Source organism: Thunnus albacares, chromosome 9 (genome assembly GCF_914725855.1).
Source record: "Thunnus albacares chromosome 9, fThuAlb1.1, whole genome shotgun sequence".
Lineage (NCBI taxonomy): Eukaryota > Metazoa > Chordata > Actinopteri > Scombriformes > Scombridae > Thunnus > Thunnus albacares.
The window spans coordinates 8,138,936-8,155,552 of record NC_058114.1 but is presented as its reverse complement, the minus strand read 5'-3'; the positions used below and the strand labels follow the sequence as shown (position 1 = coordinate 8,155,552).

Here is a 16,617-nt window from a genome sequence, read left to right as displayed (position 1 = left end):
CCTCTTTATGTTAATTATGAGGATTTATTGTTTATCATTACCAAACCATATTGCAGGGTTTTAACTGTGTGAGTGAATAAGTGGACTTAAATCAAAGCCAGGGCCAGGGGAAGCTATATTTATACTATGTTTTGTAACAGTTCAACTTAAAAGCAGAGCTTCCTTTAACTGTGCTGACTGCCATAGAGCATTAGCTCCTATACCTTCCCAGTACCTTACTCTCTTTGGCATTCCTGTCTTATGCAAACAGCTCACCACTAAACACATTACTCAAATATATAAACAAGCCTTTTGCATTCATATCCAAACTGTTAGATTTATTATTGGCTGGCTTTAAAATCTTAGCACGGAGCGCTTCCTCCAGACTATAAATTCACAGATTTAAAGTTTAATTTCAAGTACATTAAAATGTAATAAATCACATTTCACTTTCACAATTTGTCTCTTGATCCTCGCTCTCTTTTTTTTCACCTCTGCCAGCATCTCTATCTCTCCATCACACACACACACACAAACACACATTATTGTATGAAGTGAAAGTTGATTCTCTGTCCTCTCTGCAGGGGCTGGAGGTTGGTCTCCCCTCATCTCAGACAGATACCAGTGGTTGGAGGTGGACTTGGGGAGGAGGACCCAAGTCACAGCTGTTGCCACACAGGGACGCTACGGCAGTTCTGATTGGCTGACGGCCTACCTGTTGATGTTCAGCGACACGGGACACAACTGGAGACAGCATCGGCAGGAAGATAGTTCAGGGGTAATTACTCTAACATCACATAAGCATGAAAGGCTATTGGAAAATAGATACCTGTCTCACAAAAGGAATTTGCTTACATACAGATCACAAATTGTGGCAGTTTCATGTTTCACAAATGACTGTCACTAAATTACAGATAAAAGTGTGTATCTTGTGTTGCAAGTATGGCATTTCCTTTGGTTGTTGTATCACACAATGTATCACACAGTGTAATCACAAAATGATTAATTTTATCATCCCGCGGAGATTCAAAACACAAATTGTGTTGCCTTGTTTCATTTTTGTTTGAATTTAATCTGATTTTTAATATAAGTTGTATTAGTTTGTACAATAATGCCGCTGTTATCTCTGTTCTTTCCTGTTGGAGCATCCTTAAGTGTACAATGAGGGAGAGTTTAAAAAACGGTCCCCATGATGATGAAGTAACTGTGACAAAACATTAAAGAAAAACAACACTATGACCAAAAAGACAGTAACATCTCTGCTGTGATGGATTACCAAGCTCATGAAATTTCAAATCTCTAAAGATGAATTTGAAAAAAGGCTTGCTGTGGGAGATTTATCCAAAAAAAAAAAAACTCTGATATGCATTAAAAATGGCCTGCAAAAATGCAAAGTGCACACCATTTGTTTTTACTTGGGTTAAAACATGCACATTTGCATTTGTTTTACACAATATTGTATAATTTGACAGCTAGAAATACAGCTTTGGAGGGCTCAAAACTCAAGTTCACTGAAGTTAAAACACAGTTGGCCTCACTGCCATAGACATAATTTACATTATCTGTGGGGACTGGTACGGCCTGCAGCCCGCTCACCAGGAGCCTTTCACTCTCTATTAATAATGGATGGAATAATGAAAGGAACCTGGGCAGGGCTCTGTCGACTGCGTGGAGCTGCTGTCAGGCAGTTTAACCTCCGCTGACAGGAGGCTGGTGCTGTTGTTAGAAAGGCTGCCTGGTGTACAAAAAGTCACAGCTTTGATTCCTGCAGCGGAGAAGGTGTCCATCAACAGTCTCGGGGCAAATCGCTGAAGACTTGCTAGCTCAGTCATTGTGAGCCAGTCTTGATAAGAGTGTCAGCTCGGAGCCTTAAAATGTAAATGCGAATGAGAAATTGGCAGGAAAGCTGGCTGAGATCATGTGGTGACTTTGTAGTGAAACTGATACTCCAGCTCATGTATGAAGTCCTCCCTGTAGACTCACAGCCGAATGACTTCCCTCTGTAGTGCTTCATGTCTGCACATGTTCCCCAGTTTCTTTTTCACTCTAGAAATCATTATTTTCGAGCATTATATAGCATTTTTTGAAACTAGTACCCATGCCATGTTTCAGTAAAAAGAAATGATACTAGACAGCAGAATGACTGATCACCACTGAGCAAACTTCAGTACTGTGTGTCAGAATGACAGGAAGCCATATAGGCCTCTGTTGATTGAACAACATTAGATATGATTCAGACGCAGCCAAGCATCTCTTCCCTCCTTTATAGAAGACAGTGCACCCTGCTTGTTACAACAGCAGCCCGGAGAACAGCTTTTGATTTGAGTTTGACAGGGTACGATTTTCTCACAGTGAAGAATTCAAACTCTGTGAAGCCTGGGAGTCATCACTAAAAAGAGAGAAAACAGGGTATGACTTCTTGAAGCTTAAAAACTTGTTGATTTGACACTCAGCTTGAAAGGTGATAAACCCAGATTAGCTTTCACAGTGATTTTAAAGCTCCATATATTAGTCAGGCCAGCTTAGTGTCTGTTAAGGAGGTCATTTGACTGCAAGAACAGCTGTAACCATCACAGCTCCTCATTGACTTCTCAGCTTTGATGCTCCATCTTTCTCCTTTTCCTTCTAACCCTTTGCTCTCCAGTGGTGGAAAGTAACTGAGTACATTTACTGAAAGATTTGGAGGTACTTGTACTTTCCGTTCTATGCTACTTTAGACTTCTACTCTATAAGAGGGAAATGTTGTACTTTGATTTATTTGATGGCTATAGTTAATAGTTTTCAGATTAGGATTATATGTTATATAATCTTTTTTTTCAAAACATTCCTTTTTGGCTATATTTCGCAAAAAAAACTAAGATCAGAGAAAAGGACAAAAGGAGTTCAAACCTAGTTTTTTTTTATTCTTTTATACCCCACTGTTCATCTCATGAACCCTCAAATTTATGGGAGGCGCAACCCCTAGGTTGAGAACCACTGGACTAAACCAAACTTTATAGTTAGTCAGACAACTACAGCAAGAAGAACATAGAGTTTGGCGTCTAGGCTCCAACCTTATCACTCCCTGCAGACCACATTTTCACAGAGATATTGGGGAGTGATACATAAATATCTTCTCCCAAGCCAGAGCTTTCAGGTGAATGCCAGGGGTGTGGAGGGGGTGGGGAGGGGGGCTGAATTAGCAGGCAGCAATATGTGGTGCAGAGCAGCAGCAGCATTGGCATAGCAGAGAGAGAGAGAAAATAGACCGCGGAAATGGGAGGATGTGTTTGGTGGATAATATAGAGAGTGAGGCATGTCATGTGTGTATGCCTGAACTAACTCACAGGCTTCTGTACATTAGTTAAAACCATACACCTTTACCAGCTCTGATAATGTCATATTGTCAATCACAGGGGGCAATTTTTCGTAGAGCTGGTACTTGAACTTTGATACTTAAACTGAGCAACTTAGTGATGTACAGGTGTACTCCAGGGCCACATGACATCACCGTTGGGTGTGGTTTCAGGTGTAACAGAGCATACTTTCACTTTTCGACCACACCCATCAATGCTGCTGGGTGTGGTCAGAGGTGAAACAGACTTAAAACTGACAACACTGCTTGGGATGATGGTTGATTTGGTGACACCTGTGAGCACGTGTGGTTTAGTGGTGTAAACTGGTGTACCTGTTTACAGCGCAGACAAACGAACCCACATTGTTTTAATAAAGAAGTCAGTCAATAATAATTGCAACTGTGATCTGATTTCATACTGTACACGGTGCAAGTACTTTTCAGAACAACAGCAGGACACAGTTAATTCTGAGGAGTCTTCACCTGCAGTTCACAGCTCACTTTGGTTGCTCCCTCTTGTTTCATTATTCCCTCTTATATTTAAAATTGATCCACTAAAGCCATTTTTTGATAATGGATCACCGTCAGCAATAACCGCTGTGAAAATTACACCGTGTTTCCAGTGACTGCTTCATAATAACAAGAACAAGAACAGTTTCTTCCCGTCCGCAGCTGGCCTCATGAACAAGGTCCAGGACCCCCACTGACACGGACTCTAGCCCACCCACAGACATTACACATATAGTAATGTGTAATGACACGGACTCTATCCCACCCACAGACATTACACATATAGTAATGTGTAATGACACGGACTCTATCACACCCATGGACATTACATCTTATATTAACGTAAAATATCATAACCTTATACGTGTACATCTTTGATTTTAGATCTAACATGGCACGTTACACAACTTAATAAGTAATAGTAATAGTAATATCATTATTATTAATTGCACACTGCATATACTGATTACATTATGTACATTTGGACATACCTGGTTAATATTTTGTACATTTCATTCTCTTCAATTTAAAATTTAAATCTGTAGCAGCTCTTTTCACTTAGAATATATTTTACATATTATTTTACTGTAAATTTTTTTTCTTGTTTTATATTGTTTAGGATTATTTAATTTTGTGTATATTTTTGACTTTTATGCACCAAGGAGACACCAAGGCAAATTCCTTGTATGTGTAAACTTTCTTAACTGACAATAAAACTTTTTCTGATAAAAATCACCCTGCGTTTCGCCAGTTGAACACTTTGAACATGAAGCAGCAGCAGTAGGATGTTCTGTAACTTGATACAGCTCTGATACAATCATATGTGTTAGATTACATGTATGCATTTTCCTGTAAATTTCTCATGTTTAGGTAGGAAATCTGAATCCAGTGTGGAAATGATGGACTCTGCCACTACCAATAAAAATATTATATAGAATTACTCAACGTAAATATGTTGAGTGGCAGAAAAGATGCCATAAATACGATCAAAAACAGGTTTTGATTTCTTGAAAATTTGAAGGATGAAAGCTTAAAGTAGAATTTTGAATGTTGGACCTTTACTTGTAATGGAGTTTTTTTACTTTTCAGCATTCACACTTAAGTAAAGGATCTGAATACTTCTTCCATCACTGTTGCTCTCTGATTCGTTCTCATTCCTCTCTCTTTCTTCTCTCACCTTCTTTGACTGATGGCTTGTCAGAGGCTACTCATATTTCAAAAGATGATCAGCAAGTAAATGAGATGCGGCTCTTCTCAGCCTCTTCAGCAGGAAACTGAGCCATTTGTTGAGCTTAATGCTCTGCTGCCCAGTTGGCTCAGCCCTTCAAAGCGCTGAAGATGACACTGAGATCACAATTATGCAGCACCAGGGAAGCCAATTTCACTCACGTAGCCACATCAGTACACACTCAGCAGACACACACACACACACACATGCAATGTCATACACTCAGCTTCACAAGTAGGGAGGACAGCACATGCACTTGAACACATCAACACACAACCACAAATGCTGCTTGGTAATTTTTTTCCCTTATTGATGTTAATGCAAGTGTTGCTCTGTGTGTGCCTGTCAGCCAGAGAATCCCCCTGGATTCCCACAGGCAGCTGATTGGGAAAATAGAAGCCATTAGTCTTTTGGTACGGAGACAGAATAGGTCCCAGGGTTATTGATCAGTGGACATAGAGAGGGAGAGACATTATCAGCAGTTAGGATCAATGGCCTCTGTGAGCTCCCAGCTTGAAAATGCAGAAAGTCTGTTTCAGGATCAGGAAGGTTGGTGAGAGTTTTTCTCTACACTCTGCTATAAACTCCAACCAGGACTAGTGCTGCTTTTGAAGACACTTAGATCAAAGGGGACCTATTATGCTCATTTACAGCTCTATATTTTTATTCTGGGACTCCACTAGAGTAGCTTTGCATGATTCACACTTCAAAAAGGAATCCTTACTTATCTTATACTGGCCCTTTATGCAGTCCTTCTGTTCCCCTCCTGATGAGCCCCCTCTGTTGTGACTGGCCAGCTTTCCAAAAGCCTCCTGAGGGGCAGCCGTACCAGAGTCGTGTTAAGTTACCACTGATGAAAACACATTTCCTGCTTTATTGCTTCATATTAAATGATTAAATAGCATTTAAATGATTAAATGACAGGAGTCTTTTGTTGTGAAGAATTTACAGGAAATGAAACATGTTCCTCACCGAATTAGCTGAGCTTCATTAGCAGCGCTAACAACACAACAACACATTAAGATATTTAGAGCTCTTTGTTCAGCGGATCAGTCAGAAGTAATGCAGGGAGGAATAGTACAAGCAGAAACAGCCACAGTGATGATGAGCTGCAGACAACCAGCACACATCCAACAGGTAAACTACTTATTTTGCTTTGCCTGCTGTGTAATGGAAAAACACTCACAGTGTGCCAGCTCAACTTGAGTCATGGCTTAGAGTGACTACCCCTAAAACAATGGAAAAACACTATAATGTTAGCAGAGTGGAGCAGTGAACTTGCACGCTGTAAGTGGAGCAGATGACCATATAAAGAAATCCATCATGACCTGATGTAAGCTTGGTTTGAAAGTACAAAAAAACGTTGGAAACTGATCGTTCAGAGCAATCTGAAGCTGTTGCTTTTTGCTCACGTCTACATACGTTTACCTCATTATTTGATACTTTAGCCATGTTTAATATGAACATCCAACATTGTAACACTATATATATGACTGAAAATAAGGAAAAGCATAATAGGTCCCCTTTAAAAATGCTGCATAGCTTACTTTTTATCCAGGGTAAGTTAAAAGATTGTAACTTTTTGCCTCTAGATTGGCCGTAAGACTTCAAAAGATAATATGTTCACGTAATAGACAGCTTGATTATGAGCATCAAAGTACAAAAAAGGGATTCTGTGTCCTTGCTGGAGGAACTGTTTATTACAAATTATTACAAAGTTTTCTGTCAGAGCTGTACACCTTTACTGTTGTAGCGTCCAGTGCAACATGGATAGTTGGAAGTAAAGATGAGGCGAACTAATGTGTTGCTCTGTTGTTCCAGGCTTTTTCAGGTAACAGTAATGCTGACACTGTGGTCCAGTACAAACTTGAACAGCCGGTGATAGCTCGTTACCTCCGCCTGATCCCTCTGGACTGGAACCCTACTGGGCGGATTGGACTTAGACTGGAAATATATGGATGTCGATATAGTAAGTGTTCTTTCTGTGACAGTTTTAGCTCATACACTTCAAAAACCATGAGATTTCTGCTCAGATGAAGGTATAAACGTTAAGAATCTTGATTTTGAATTGGCCTTTATGGGCATATTTACATGATTATGTTTATCATATTATTAAATGTTAATAATATTCATTATTTTACATAATTAAGACAGTGATATAGTAATATAGACTGAAGATCTTTTACTTGTAAAAATCTAATATTTGTTATCATTTATTTTGATGTGTAACAAAAACTGTCATATAAACGATTAGCTTTATTTCTAAGAGTGAGATTGAAAAATAAATAAATCTTATGTCTGTGTGTTTGGCACAGATGTGGAGTCATGGTGGGGTTAGCCTAGGTTAGAGGCAGGGGGAAAACAGAAGGTAGCTGGCTCTTTAAAAAGTCATAGCTACGGTGCATGTTTCTGTGTAGGCATTATGATACCAAACCTGGCAACTTCTAATATCAGAAATTGTCATTTTTACATTACGGTTGTGTACAGATTTACTAAACAAGATATGTGATAGTTCATTAGTGAGTTTTAAGGTGTTGCAACATGTATCTTAGATTTTTGGATCGAGAAAGGCTAGCTGTTTCCCTTTGTTTCCAGTCATGTCCTGGATCCAGCTCCGCACCTAATGCACAGACATGCAAATGATATCAATCTTCTCAGAGAACCTGATGTTGATGGCCTACGAGCCATGGCCTTGGTTGGTGAGAACCTGGTGGAGATTGTTTGTGTCTAGTGGGTCTATGTTGGCCAGATTGTTGTGTTGTGAACTCAGGAGGGACCCAGACACAGGACAAGGACAGTGTGATGTTGGTTAAGGAAAAAGTTTTATTGCAGGACAGTTCTGGGCCTGGAGTGATGATGGGGAAAGGGATCCAGGCGGCAGCAGTTGGAGAGATGGGGAATGGAGGTGCGTGGCTGTGAGCGAGAATGAGGGGAAGCTGAGGGGTAGCTTGGAAGCTAGGAGGCGGCTGGCAGACAGCCAGGATGGCAGGCAGGAATGAGATGATCCTGGTACACAAGAAATACAGGTTAGCATTCAATAGCAACATCAACACAAGGATTTTACTGACTAAGCTGGCCTGGAAACAAATAACTACCACTGAGGTTGAAACAACAAACTGGCAAAGAGTGGGTGAAGAAACAGGGGTTGATATGCTGGAGGGGAGATGAGATGATGGATGGCAAGTGTGTTTACTGAGGGAGAAGATGAGTCGATTGAAGGCAGGTGTGCAGGTGAAGCAGGGAGCCGGGAGTGAGGACGGGGAGCCACGTCCATTCCCACACAGACACACACAGACACACACACACACACACACACACATACAGACAGACAGGGGAGCACTAGAAACAAAGAGGAGGAGTAAACACAAGAAACACAGGGGAATCTGCAGGGGTACAGCCACAGCCATAACAGACGTTGTTTCAGTATGGTGTTCAGTAAGAATTGAAAAAAATGGACACATGACAAATTGCTCCACAATCAACAAACTTCAGTTTGATGAATTATAAACATCCAAAACTGAATGTCACCTACTCTGTGTTGTTCTGTAGCTTCTGACGTGGCAAACTTTGATGGCAGCAGCAGCCTGGTCTACAGGCTGAGTGTGCTGCCGAGCCGAACGGCCATGGAGATCATTTCTCTGAAGTTTAAAACCCTGAAGAATTCTGGGACACTGTTCCATGCAGAGGGACGGAGGGATCACAGCCTCACTCTGGTGTTGGAGAAAGGAAGGCTGCTTCTCTATCACCAAAAAGGTACAACATTATTTCACGTATTTCATGTATTGATAGTATTGTGCTACTGTATTCCACACAAACATCGCTGAACACAAAGTCCATAATTGATGTATGTATAAGGATGTATGTGAATGTCATCAAACTTGTAGCACATGTGGCATCTCTAACATTATAACTTCTGTCATTTATTCTCATTCAGTACTTAAATACGTGGTGAAAGATGAAGTAAATATCAAACAAGGTTTTCTGGTTTTGGTGAGATTAAATTAGATTAGAGAGTGTTTGGATTGATTTTCATAAGGGCTGCAACTAACGATTATTATCCCTTAATCTGTCTGTTACTTGGTGAAAAAAAAGCTGAAAAATGTTGATTGCTGTTTTCCAAAGCCCAAGGTGATGTCCATGTCTTTTGTCACTTCCAACAGTCGAGGTATTAATTTTACTGTCATAGAAGACTAAATGTACCAGACATACCAAATTAAAAAGATAAAAAATACCACAATTGAGAAGCTGAAGTCAGAGAATCTGGACAATTTTTCTTTAAAATGACTCAAAACAATTAATCTATACTCACAACAGTTGGTGATTCATTTTCTGTTGATCAACTAATTAATGTTTCAGCTAGTCGTTGCAGCTCTAATCTTAATTCATTCTCTCTACATGATATCTGATGCTATGATGACATAATGTAGTTGATTTGAGAAGATTTATGAACCGTAACACCACAAGCGTCCGTAGCCTTTGTTGCTAAGGTTGTTACTAAGGTTGTTCCCCGGTTTGTTTGTGTATTTTTGATTTGGATTTTGGCTCTAAAATGTGAAAAGTTTCCATTTCGAGGAAAGAACAAGAAAAAGAAGTGAAATCCTGCTACCACTGTTTGTTTACGTTGCCTCCTGAGCCGCTGGAAGTCAGCTGAGACACAGCTTCTGGAGGATAACTAATCAGAACAGAGTGGGCTCATCAGGAGGCGGGCATTAAAGAGACAGGAGCTAAAACAGCCTGTTTGAGACAGAGGCTGAACTGAGGGGCTGCATAAAGCGTTAGTATAAGATAAATAAGGAGATTTTTTAATGTAAATAATGAAAAAGATATTCTAGTAGAGTCCCAGAATATAAATATAGACCTGGAAATGTGCATGATACATCCCCTTTAAGTACTGCTGGTTTTCATTCTTGACATATTATAATCAGGGACTACTTTCCACCTGGGAGTAGTAGTTCACTTCCTGAGGACACAGATTAAAAACAACTACTTTAGGGCGGCTGGAAATTCTGGATATTTGAATTTAATTAAGTATTTTGGAAGTTCTTTTGGGCAACTTCGCTGGCAAACTTTGCCGCTGTATGTATTTGTTCTTTCATTATTCATTGCTCTGATTAAATGTCAGCGAAACGCCTAAAACGCTTAAGCCGTACGGCATAATTATGCACTCACTCAGGCTCCAGAGCCTCCACCATCCCGTCTCTATATGAGGAATTTAATATCTAGCACATTTTCGTCCCCACAATGAAATGGAGGGAGCTTCAAATCAGTCTCCGCCCATCTGCTGGTTTGCTCGCGTTTGTCAGATGTGATTTTTAAGATACCACTGATCCAATTTTGAGGATACTCGGGTGAATTGTGCTTCTTTCTGCATATGCTGATTAGCTCATTGTAGTGTTTATTTATCCATATGTCAAACAAAACTAATCAGACTTTGGAGAAACTTGGGGAATTGGTGTGTGTCACTATTGTCGGCATGCAGTTACAGGTCAATACAAAGAATTAGACACGCTGTTGATTGTGAAGGAGGACAGAGTCATCTGTTGTCTTTTTCTTCTCTCTGTTTCTTTTTCATCACTTTCTCTTCCATCTACATCTCTCTCTCTCTGTATCGCTCTGTTTCTCTCACAGCTTGAAACCCTTCTCTCATATTCTCTCTCTTTTAATCTATGATGGATGGAAGCAACACGTGTTAAGGATGAACTCTGTGGAGCACAGTGGGCAAGCACAGTACTACATGATCCATGGTCTCCACCTGCACAGAGTGGAGCACTGTAGAGACTATGGGAGGAAATGTGTGAGTGTACGTGTGTGTGTGTGTAACTGTAAACAAGGTTAAACCTGAGGTGTTGTTGGACTGCCAGACCATCGTATTTTCACCATATGGCAAACCTCTCATCAGCCATGCCATCTGGCTTCTGGATTACTCATTCTTTTCTGTCCTTCATTTAGGGTTGAAGGTTTCCTTAAGATTTTATCTGTGATTATTTCCCAGGAATATATCACTTTTTTCTGGGTAAAACAGGTTTTCTTGTTCTAAATACATTTGGATTTGAAAATACTTTGGACACTTAAATCATAAAATGGAATTTATCCAATTTTTTTGATGTTATTTTTTCCTGCTGTCTTTTATGTAGACAAACAACTCGAGAATCGTGATGCTCTGTTTTTCAGAATATCCTCTTATCTTAACTTTCTCTTTTTAAAACAGGCCAATGGAAACGATTCATGTGTTTCTGATTCCAGAGACATTGCTAATTAAAGTTTATTTATAAGACTGGTGGAACAAGATAAACAGTGATGGTGGCTGGACAGCTGAGCAGGTCGTGGCATTCAGATGAGACTGCCTATCAAGCCAGCAGGGCCAGCCGATGCAGTTTAGTCTAAGCAGATACAATGTACATATAAGGAAGTTGAGTATCTGCTCTTTGCTTGGGTAAGATGAGGATTCAAAGACAGTTTAAGTTGGGTCTGGGTTGGAAAATGGTGTCATCTGTCAGAGGGTAACAGATTTATGTCAGCACAGGAGGTCTAAAGATAGGTCAAAATATCATTTAATATTTGTATTGGGCTTCCATTTCACAAGGTGGATAGTGGAAAGATTAAAGTTTATGTCAATAAAGCAAAGCTGAAGGGAAATCCATCCCTTGTAGCCATTTTGGTGTGTTGTTTTGGTGATTTGAGGCAAGAGCACAGTTCCTCTTGGATGTTTAGTTTTAACGTTCAGGCTATGTATCAAGCAATGCTCCACCTGTTGAATGCCATTCTGCACTCTGGTTTAGGGATGGAGGCCTGCATGTCTGCATGCCATTAGTTGAACTGCTTGGATAGATTAATTTCATAAAAGGACAGGTTCAAACATTTCAAGTCTGTCTTAAAACAATAATCAGGTGCCCAAATGAACATTGAAACAGGTTTTGCCTGCAGTAATCATTCCTCCTGCTCATATTGACCATTAGAAGATCCCCTCCAAATGCATTTACAATGTAAGTGATGGGGGCCAAAATCCACTTTCCTCACTTTGAGTAAAAATGTAAAAGTTTGTATGAAGATAGTGTGAGGTATGAGTTTGTCAAATAAAGTGGGTATCTTACAGTTACAGTATTTCTAGTAAAAAAAAAAGTGTCACTGCACTGGCAGGATTGTAACAAAAAGAGGGAATTTGGCACTAAAAAGAGAGTAACTGTGGAAGATATTGACTTGATTTGACTAATTTGGACATCTGAAACCTCATATTAGCTTCAAATAAACTAAAAATTAAATACATTTTTGCCTTCAGCTGAAGTTACCATGAAACGTAGGAACCACTGCAGCATAAAAGTTATATTGCTAGTATTGTTTGATGAATGCCTCTTCCTCTTATTAATGTACATATACTGTACTGTACTGTACAATAGTATTTAATATGTAACCACACAGGTGTACACAAACACACAAGCACGCACATGGAAAATCCCAGGTTCCCATAATCTCAGGTATTTTTCCCATGAAAAAGAAGCAGATCTTGCTGAGCGTCCTAATTCCCTGTTTTCATCACTAGTTTATACCTTTCTCTGCTCCCCTCCCATCATTCACACTTGTCTAAACCCCCCTGCTGTCACTCCCTCTCAACAGTCCTACAATGAAAACAGAATCTCACTCATAGGGATGAGGTGGAGGAGAAATAATTCCCTGGTGGTTTTGTCTAGTATATGTCAGCTGTAGAGAGGTGTCATCTGCACAAGCCATCAGTCTGACACCAGCTCCCTGAGTGACGTCTGTCACATCTCCCTGCAAGACCAGAGCTGATAGTCAACAAGCTACTCAAAGAACTACAAGTAGCAGAGGACAAAAATAAACATGGCCTGTTCTTGTAAAGGAGCAGAGGTTAGATTGAGCTATGATAATCCAGCGATACAGACAACACTGAAGAAAAAAAAACAAACAAAAACATTGTGTGCCTCAATCACAGCGCTGTCACTGCCTCCTGCCTCATAACTCTCTTTTCTCTCTTTCTTTCTCTGGCTCTCTTTGTTCCCTTACATGCCTGCCCCCCCTTTCTTTTTCTGCCTTTTCTATTTTCCTCTCTCTCTCTCCATTGTTATTTATCACTGCCTCTCTCATATGTTGCCCCAATTCTGCCCCTGCTGGATTTTTTTTTTTTTTCAGAGGCGATTATTTGCCTTTTTCAATTGCATGCTCCCTCCCTCCTGCTCTCTCCTGTGAGTTTACAGTCTGCAGACAGTGTAATTTGGATCAATAGCTAGGAGCATCCACTCTGAGCCACAGCATGCTCCTCCACCATCAGCTGTGGGCTCAAGAGTCAGGAGAAGAGAAGACAAGAGAAGACAAGAGAAGACAAGAGAAAAAAACCTAAAGATTTAGATGTATTATCTCCAGAGTTCGAGAGATTCTCTGAGGCTCTTCATACTTATCTCTCCCATTTGGCAACCTGATCCTCTCAGTCCCGGGCCTCTCTCTCTAACATTGATGCATGTTGCATTATGAGGAAAAGAAACTGGCTGTGACACAGAGAAACTAATGGCTAAAACCGAGCATTGAGCATTATAAAATGCATGCATAAAGAGCTCAGGAACAGCAGATGTGTTTGTTTTTGTTAGACACAGTGAAATATCAGTTAGCATAAATTGACGATTGTATATAACAGGCAGACCAATGGGCGGAAGCAGACAGACAGACAGGCAAACAAACAGATAAATACAGCGGTGAGACATTTAGGTCCTCTCTATCTGCCTGTAGCTGCCCAAGCAGTTGGAATAAATTGGCTGGCTCATTAAGATTTATGTCCGCTATCCAAAACCATCTCATTTCCTCTCTGCTTTACATTTATCAAAATGTCAGTTTGCTGTAATGTAGTCCACTGCTTCATAATTCAGTTCAATTCTGAGCTGTCACTGGGAAGCTGTAATACACAGCAGTAAATACACCGAGGGCTGGTGTGTCCTGCTCCAGTGCGTTTTGGACAAATGGTGTTAAGTGTTGCTGACTAAATTAGGATGGCATCAGAGAGGCGTGCAGGGCAATGCTGCATGTTAAGTGAAAGCCTGTCTTTTCACTGTATTCTCAATAATAAGGACCTGCTGTCACTGGTTTGTGGTTGCTGGCTATGTTTTGGTTCCATAAAGAACAGACTATTTCAGCTTTTACAATAACAAAACATCACCACAATCTCAAAGGTTTTTCACTAATCGTACAGAGCAACAAAAGCTACGATCAGCTCCTCCCCCAGGCATCTGCAGTATGCTGTTACCATACAAAGAGATGAAGCTCTCTGGACAAAGCGTGCCAGTTGGCAGAGAAAATAGAAGACTATGAATTGTGGTGATTACTGTTGCATTTACTTACTTTATTCCACTTTGTCTACAGTGATTTACAGTGCGCCTCCAGGAGTGTCTGTTGTAAACGGCCTCATAAGACTTTTAGTCAGCAGCCTCTATATTTTCAGCCTGAAACTGCTAAGATAGCCATGGGACTCCTATTGTATTGCACGCCCCTACTGAATAATAGGTTTTTTACTGCTGATTCCTTCTGTGCAGCAACAATACAATACGTGTTTCAAAGTAAAACAATGAAGCTAGATAAAATACATACTTTCATGCAGTTACACTTTCAGGAACTTGCTACTGTCTTCCACCTTGGTCTCTTTCCAACGCAGAACTTATTGAACCAAAAACAAGAGTCTACAATAGAGTTTGGAAAATGTTATCTTAAACTTTCTCACTAAACTCATCACTGTGTAGTGCTTTGCAATCTAATGCTTTGAATTTCCATAATTGCACAGAATAACCTTCTTCTGTCTCACAATGTTTTACAAGACTAACTCTGCAAGACTAGGGCGAATAACCAGGGCCATCACAAATGAACAGTATAGCTTAAGATCCCTTTTTCTGTACATATACAGGTACTAAAATTTGGAATAAAATCCCAAATCACATGAGAAGTATTCATCCTTTATATAATTTAACAACACTGTCTCTTGAAATTATGTTTCTTTACTACTAAATTGTTTTCCCAATCACGTTAGCAAACATAGTCGCTGCCTGGATTATGTTCATAGGCACCATTTTTCCCAATGAAAGAAGCAATACATTTGTATATACCTCACCGCAGTCATAGGGAGGACGTCAGGGCGGATGGCAAGCGTACAAAACACAGGACTCTAAAGAACCAAGCTGGCATCCTGAGTCTTGTCTGTGGTTTGGTTTAGGCAACAAAAGCCTTTTTTCAGTATTAAACCAAGACCACAATCTTTCCCTATCCTTAACCACTGCTAGGTGCTGCCAGCACCTAAACAGAACCATGAAAAAGCTTAATGCTGTAGTCACTACAGGGTGGATATTGAAGCTACTGCAAGATTGGATAATTATACATGTTGTCACTGAAAATATGTTAATACAAGATACTTTAATTAGCAATATTTTCTCATTATGGTGACAGAAAATGTAATTCGGGTGGCATTATGTTTCCTCCAAAACATGTTTGTTACAGCGTTGAGTTTCAGCAGTTTTACTTATCTGGACAGATTGTGCAATGACAACATTTAACTAAATTCAGACTTATTAATCACAGGATGGCTATTGAAATAGGTCCCCACATAAAACAATGGTTAGGCTGAGAAAAACAGAAGAAGTAGAGACAGAATTTACTTAGATCCCCAAAATATGAAAAAATCAGAGATGATCTTTTCCTCAAAGTAACTCAAAAATTCCAGTCTTCCCATCACTTCCAAGAGAAGAGCTTATTATTTTTTTTTCAGTTATCAAATCATAATTTTTGTCGTCAAGTGTCAAATGATATGAGTTACTAGTTGTTTCATTCCATAGTGCAGAACACCACCAAATGTATTCAGTACTTTACTCTGTTAATATTCACTTTGGCAATGTGTTTTTAATCAAAACATCATGCTAATAGAGTTTCATTAATTAAACTGATTAGAAACAGAAAGAGAGACCTGAGACAGGAGTGAAACTGTTGCAAGAATACCACTGTGCCATATCTTTCTTTTTTTTCCAGTTTGTTTTATGATAACAACTCAATTCCCAACTGTGACTAAAGCTTGAAATACGTTTAGAGAAAGTACATTATTTTTACAGTCAAGCTGTATTTCAAACGCTAGTGCCAAGTGGCAGTGAAATGCTAAAACAATTGAAACAACAGTCTGTCTCCTGATAAGACCTGTCATTGCCGTCCTTCATAAATAGATTTAGAGCTTGAGTGAGGAGCCGTAATGGAATAGCAAACAGAATATGATTAGCAGATATTGCCTCAGGGAGCTGTCTGGAACGATAGAAAGTGGAAACTAGCGCTCAGCCTGGACTCCTTAGAACATTCAATATTAGTCAACTCAGTGTGGATAAATCAAGCAGTTATTGCAGTGTAGCGCACCTGTGTTATTTCCAGCTGGACAATAAAGATGGCGGCAAGTTTGAAATGCTCTCAGACTGAACTTCTTTCCTCACAAGCGTGTATCCAAGGAGAGGAGGGAAATAAAGACTGACAGAGAGTAAGAGAAGGAGAAAGAGTTTTTATGAATGAAAGTCAGTTAAGTGTTTATATATTTATTTGCCCT

General features: G+C 39.8%; 1 protein-coding gene across 2 annotated transcripts in view; it reads left to right on the top strand.

The window, feature by feature from the left end:
* The first annotated feature begins 616 nt into the window (after nucleotides 1-616).
* The window catches only part of LOC122988730 (contactin-associated protein-like 5), a 76,349-nt gene continuing 60,348 nt past the window's right edge, over nucleotides 617-16,617 (top strand). The window contains exons 1-3 of one of the 2 annotated variants that reach the window (XM_044361295.1): nucleotides 617-757; nucleotides 6,873-7,020; nucleotides 8,601-8,804. In XM_044361295.1, coding sequence (XP_044217230.1) covers nucleotides 701-757; nucleotides 6,873-7,020; nucleotides 8,601-8,804 — 409 coding nt within the window. In that variant the 5' untranslated portion in view covers nucleotides 617-700. Of the gene's footprint in view, nucleotides 758-6,872; nucleotides 7,021-8,347; nucleotides 8,805-16,617 lie in introns of those variants that run through there. The other variant, XM_044361294.1, reaches the window with a different exon arrangement.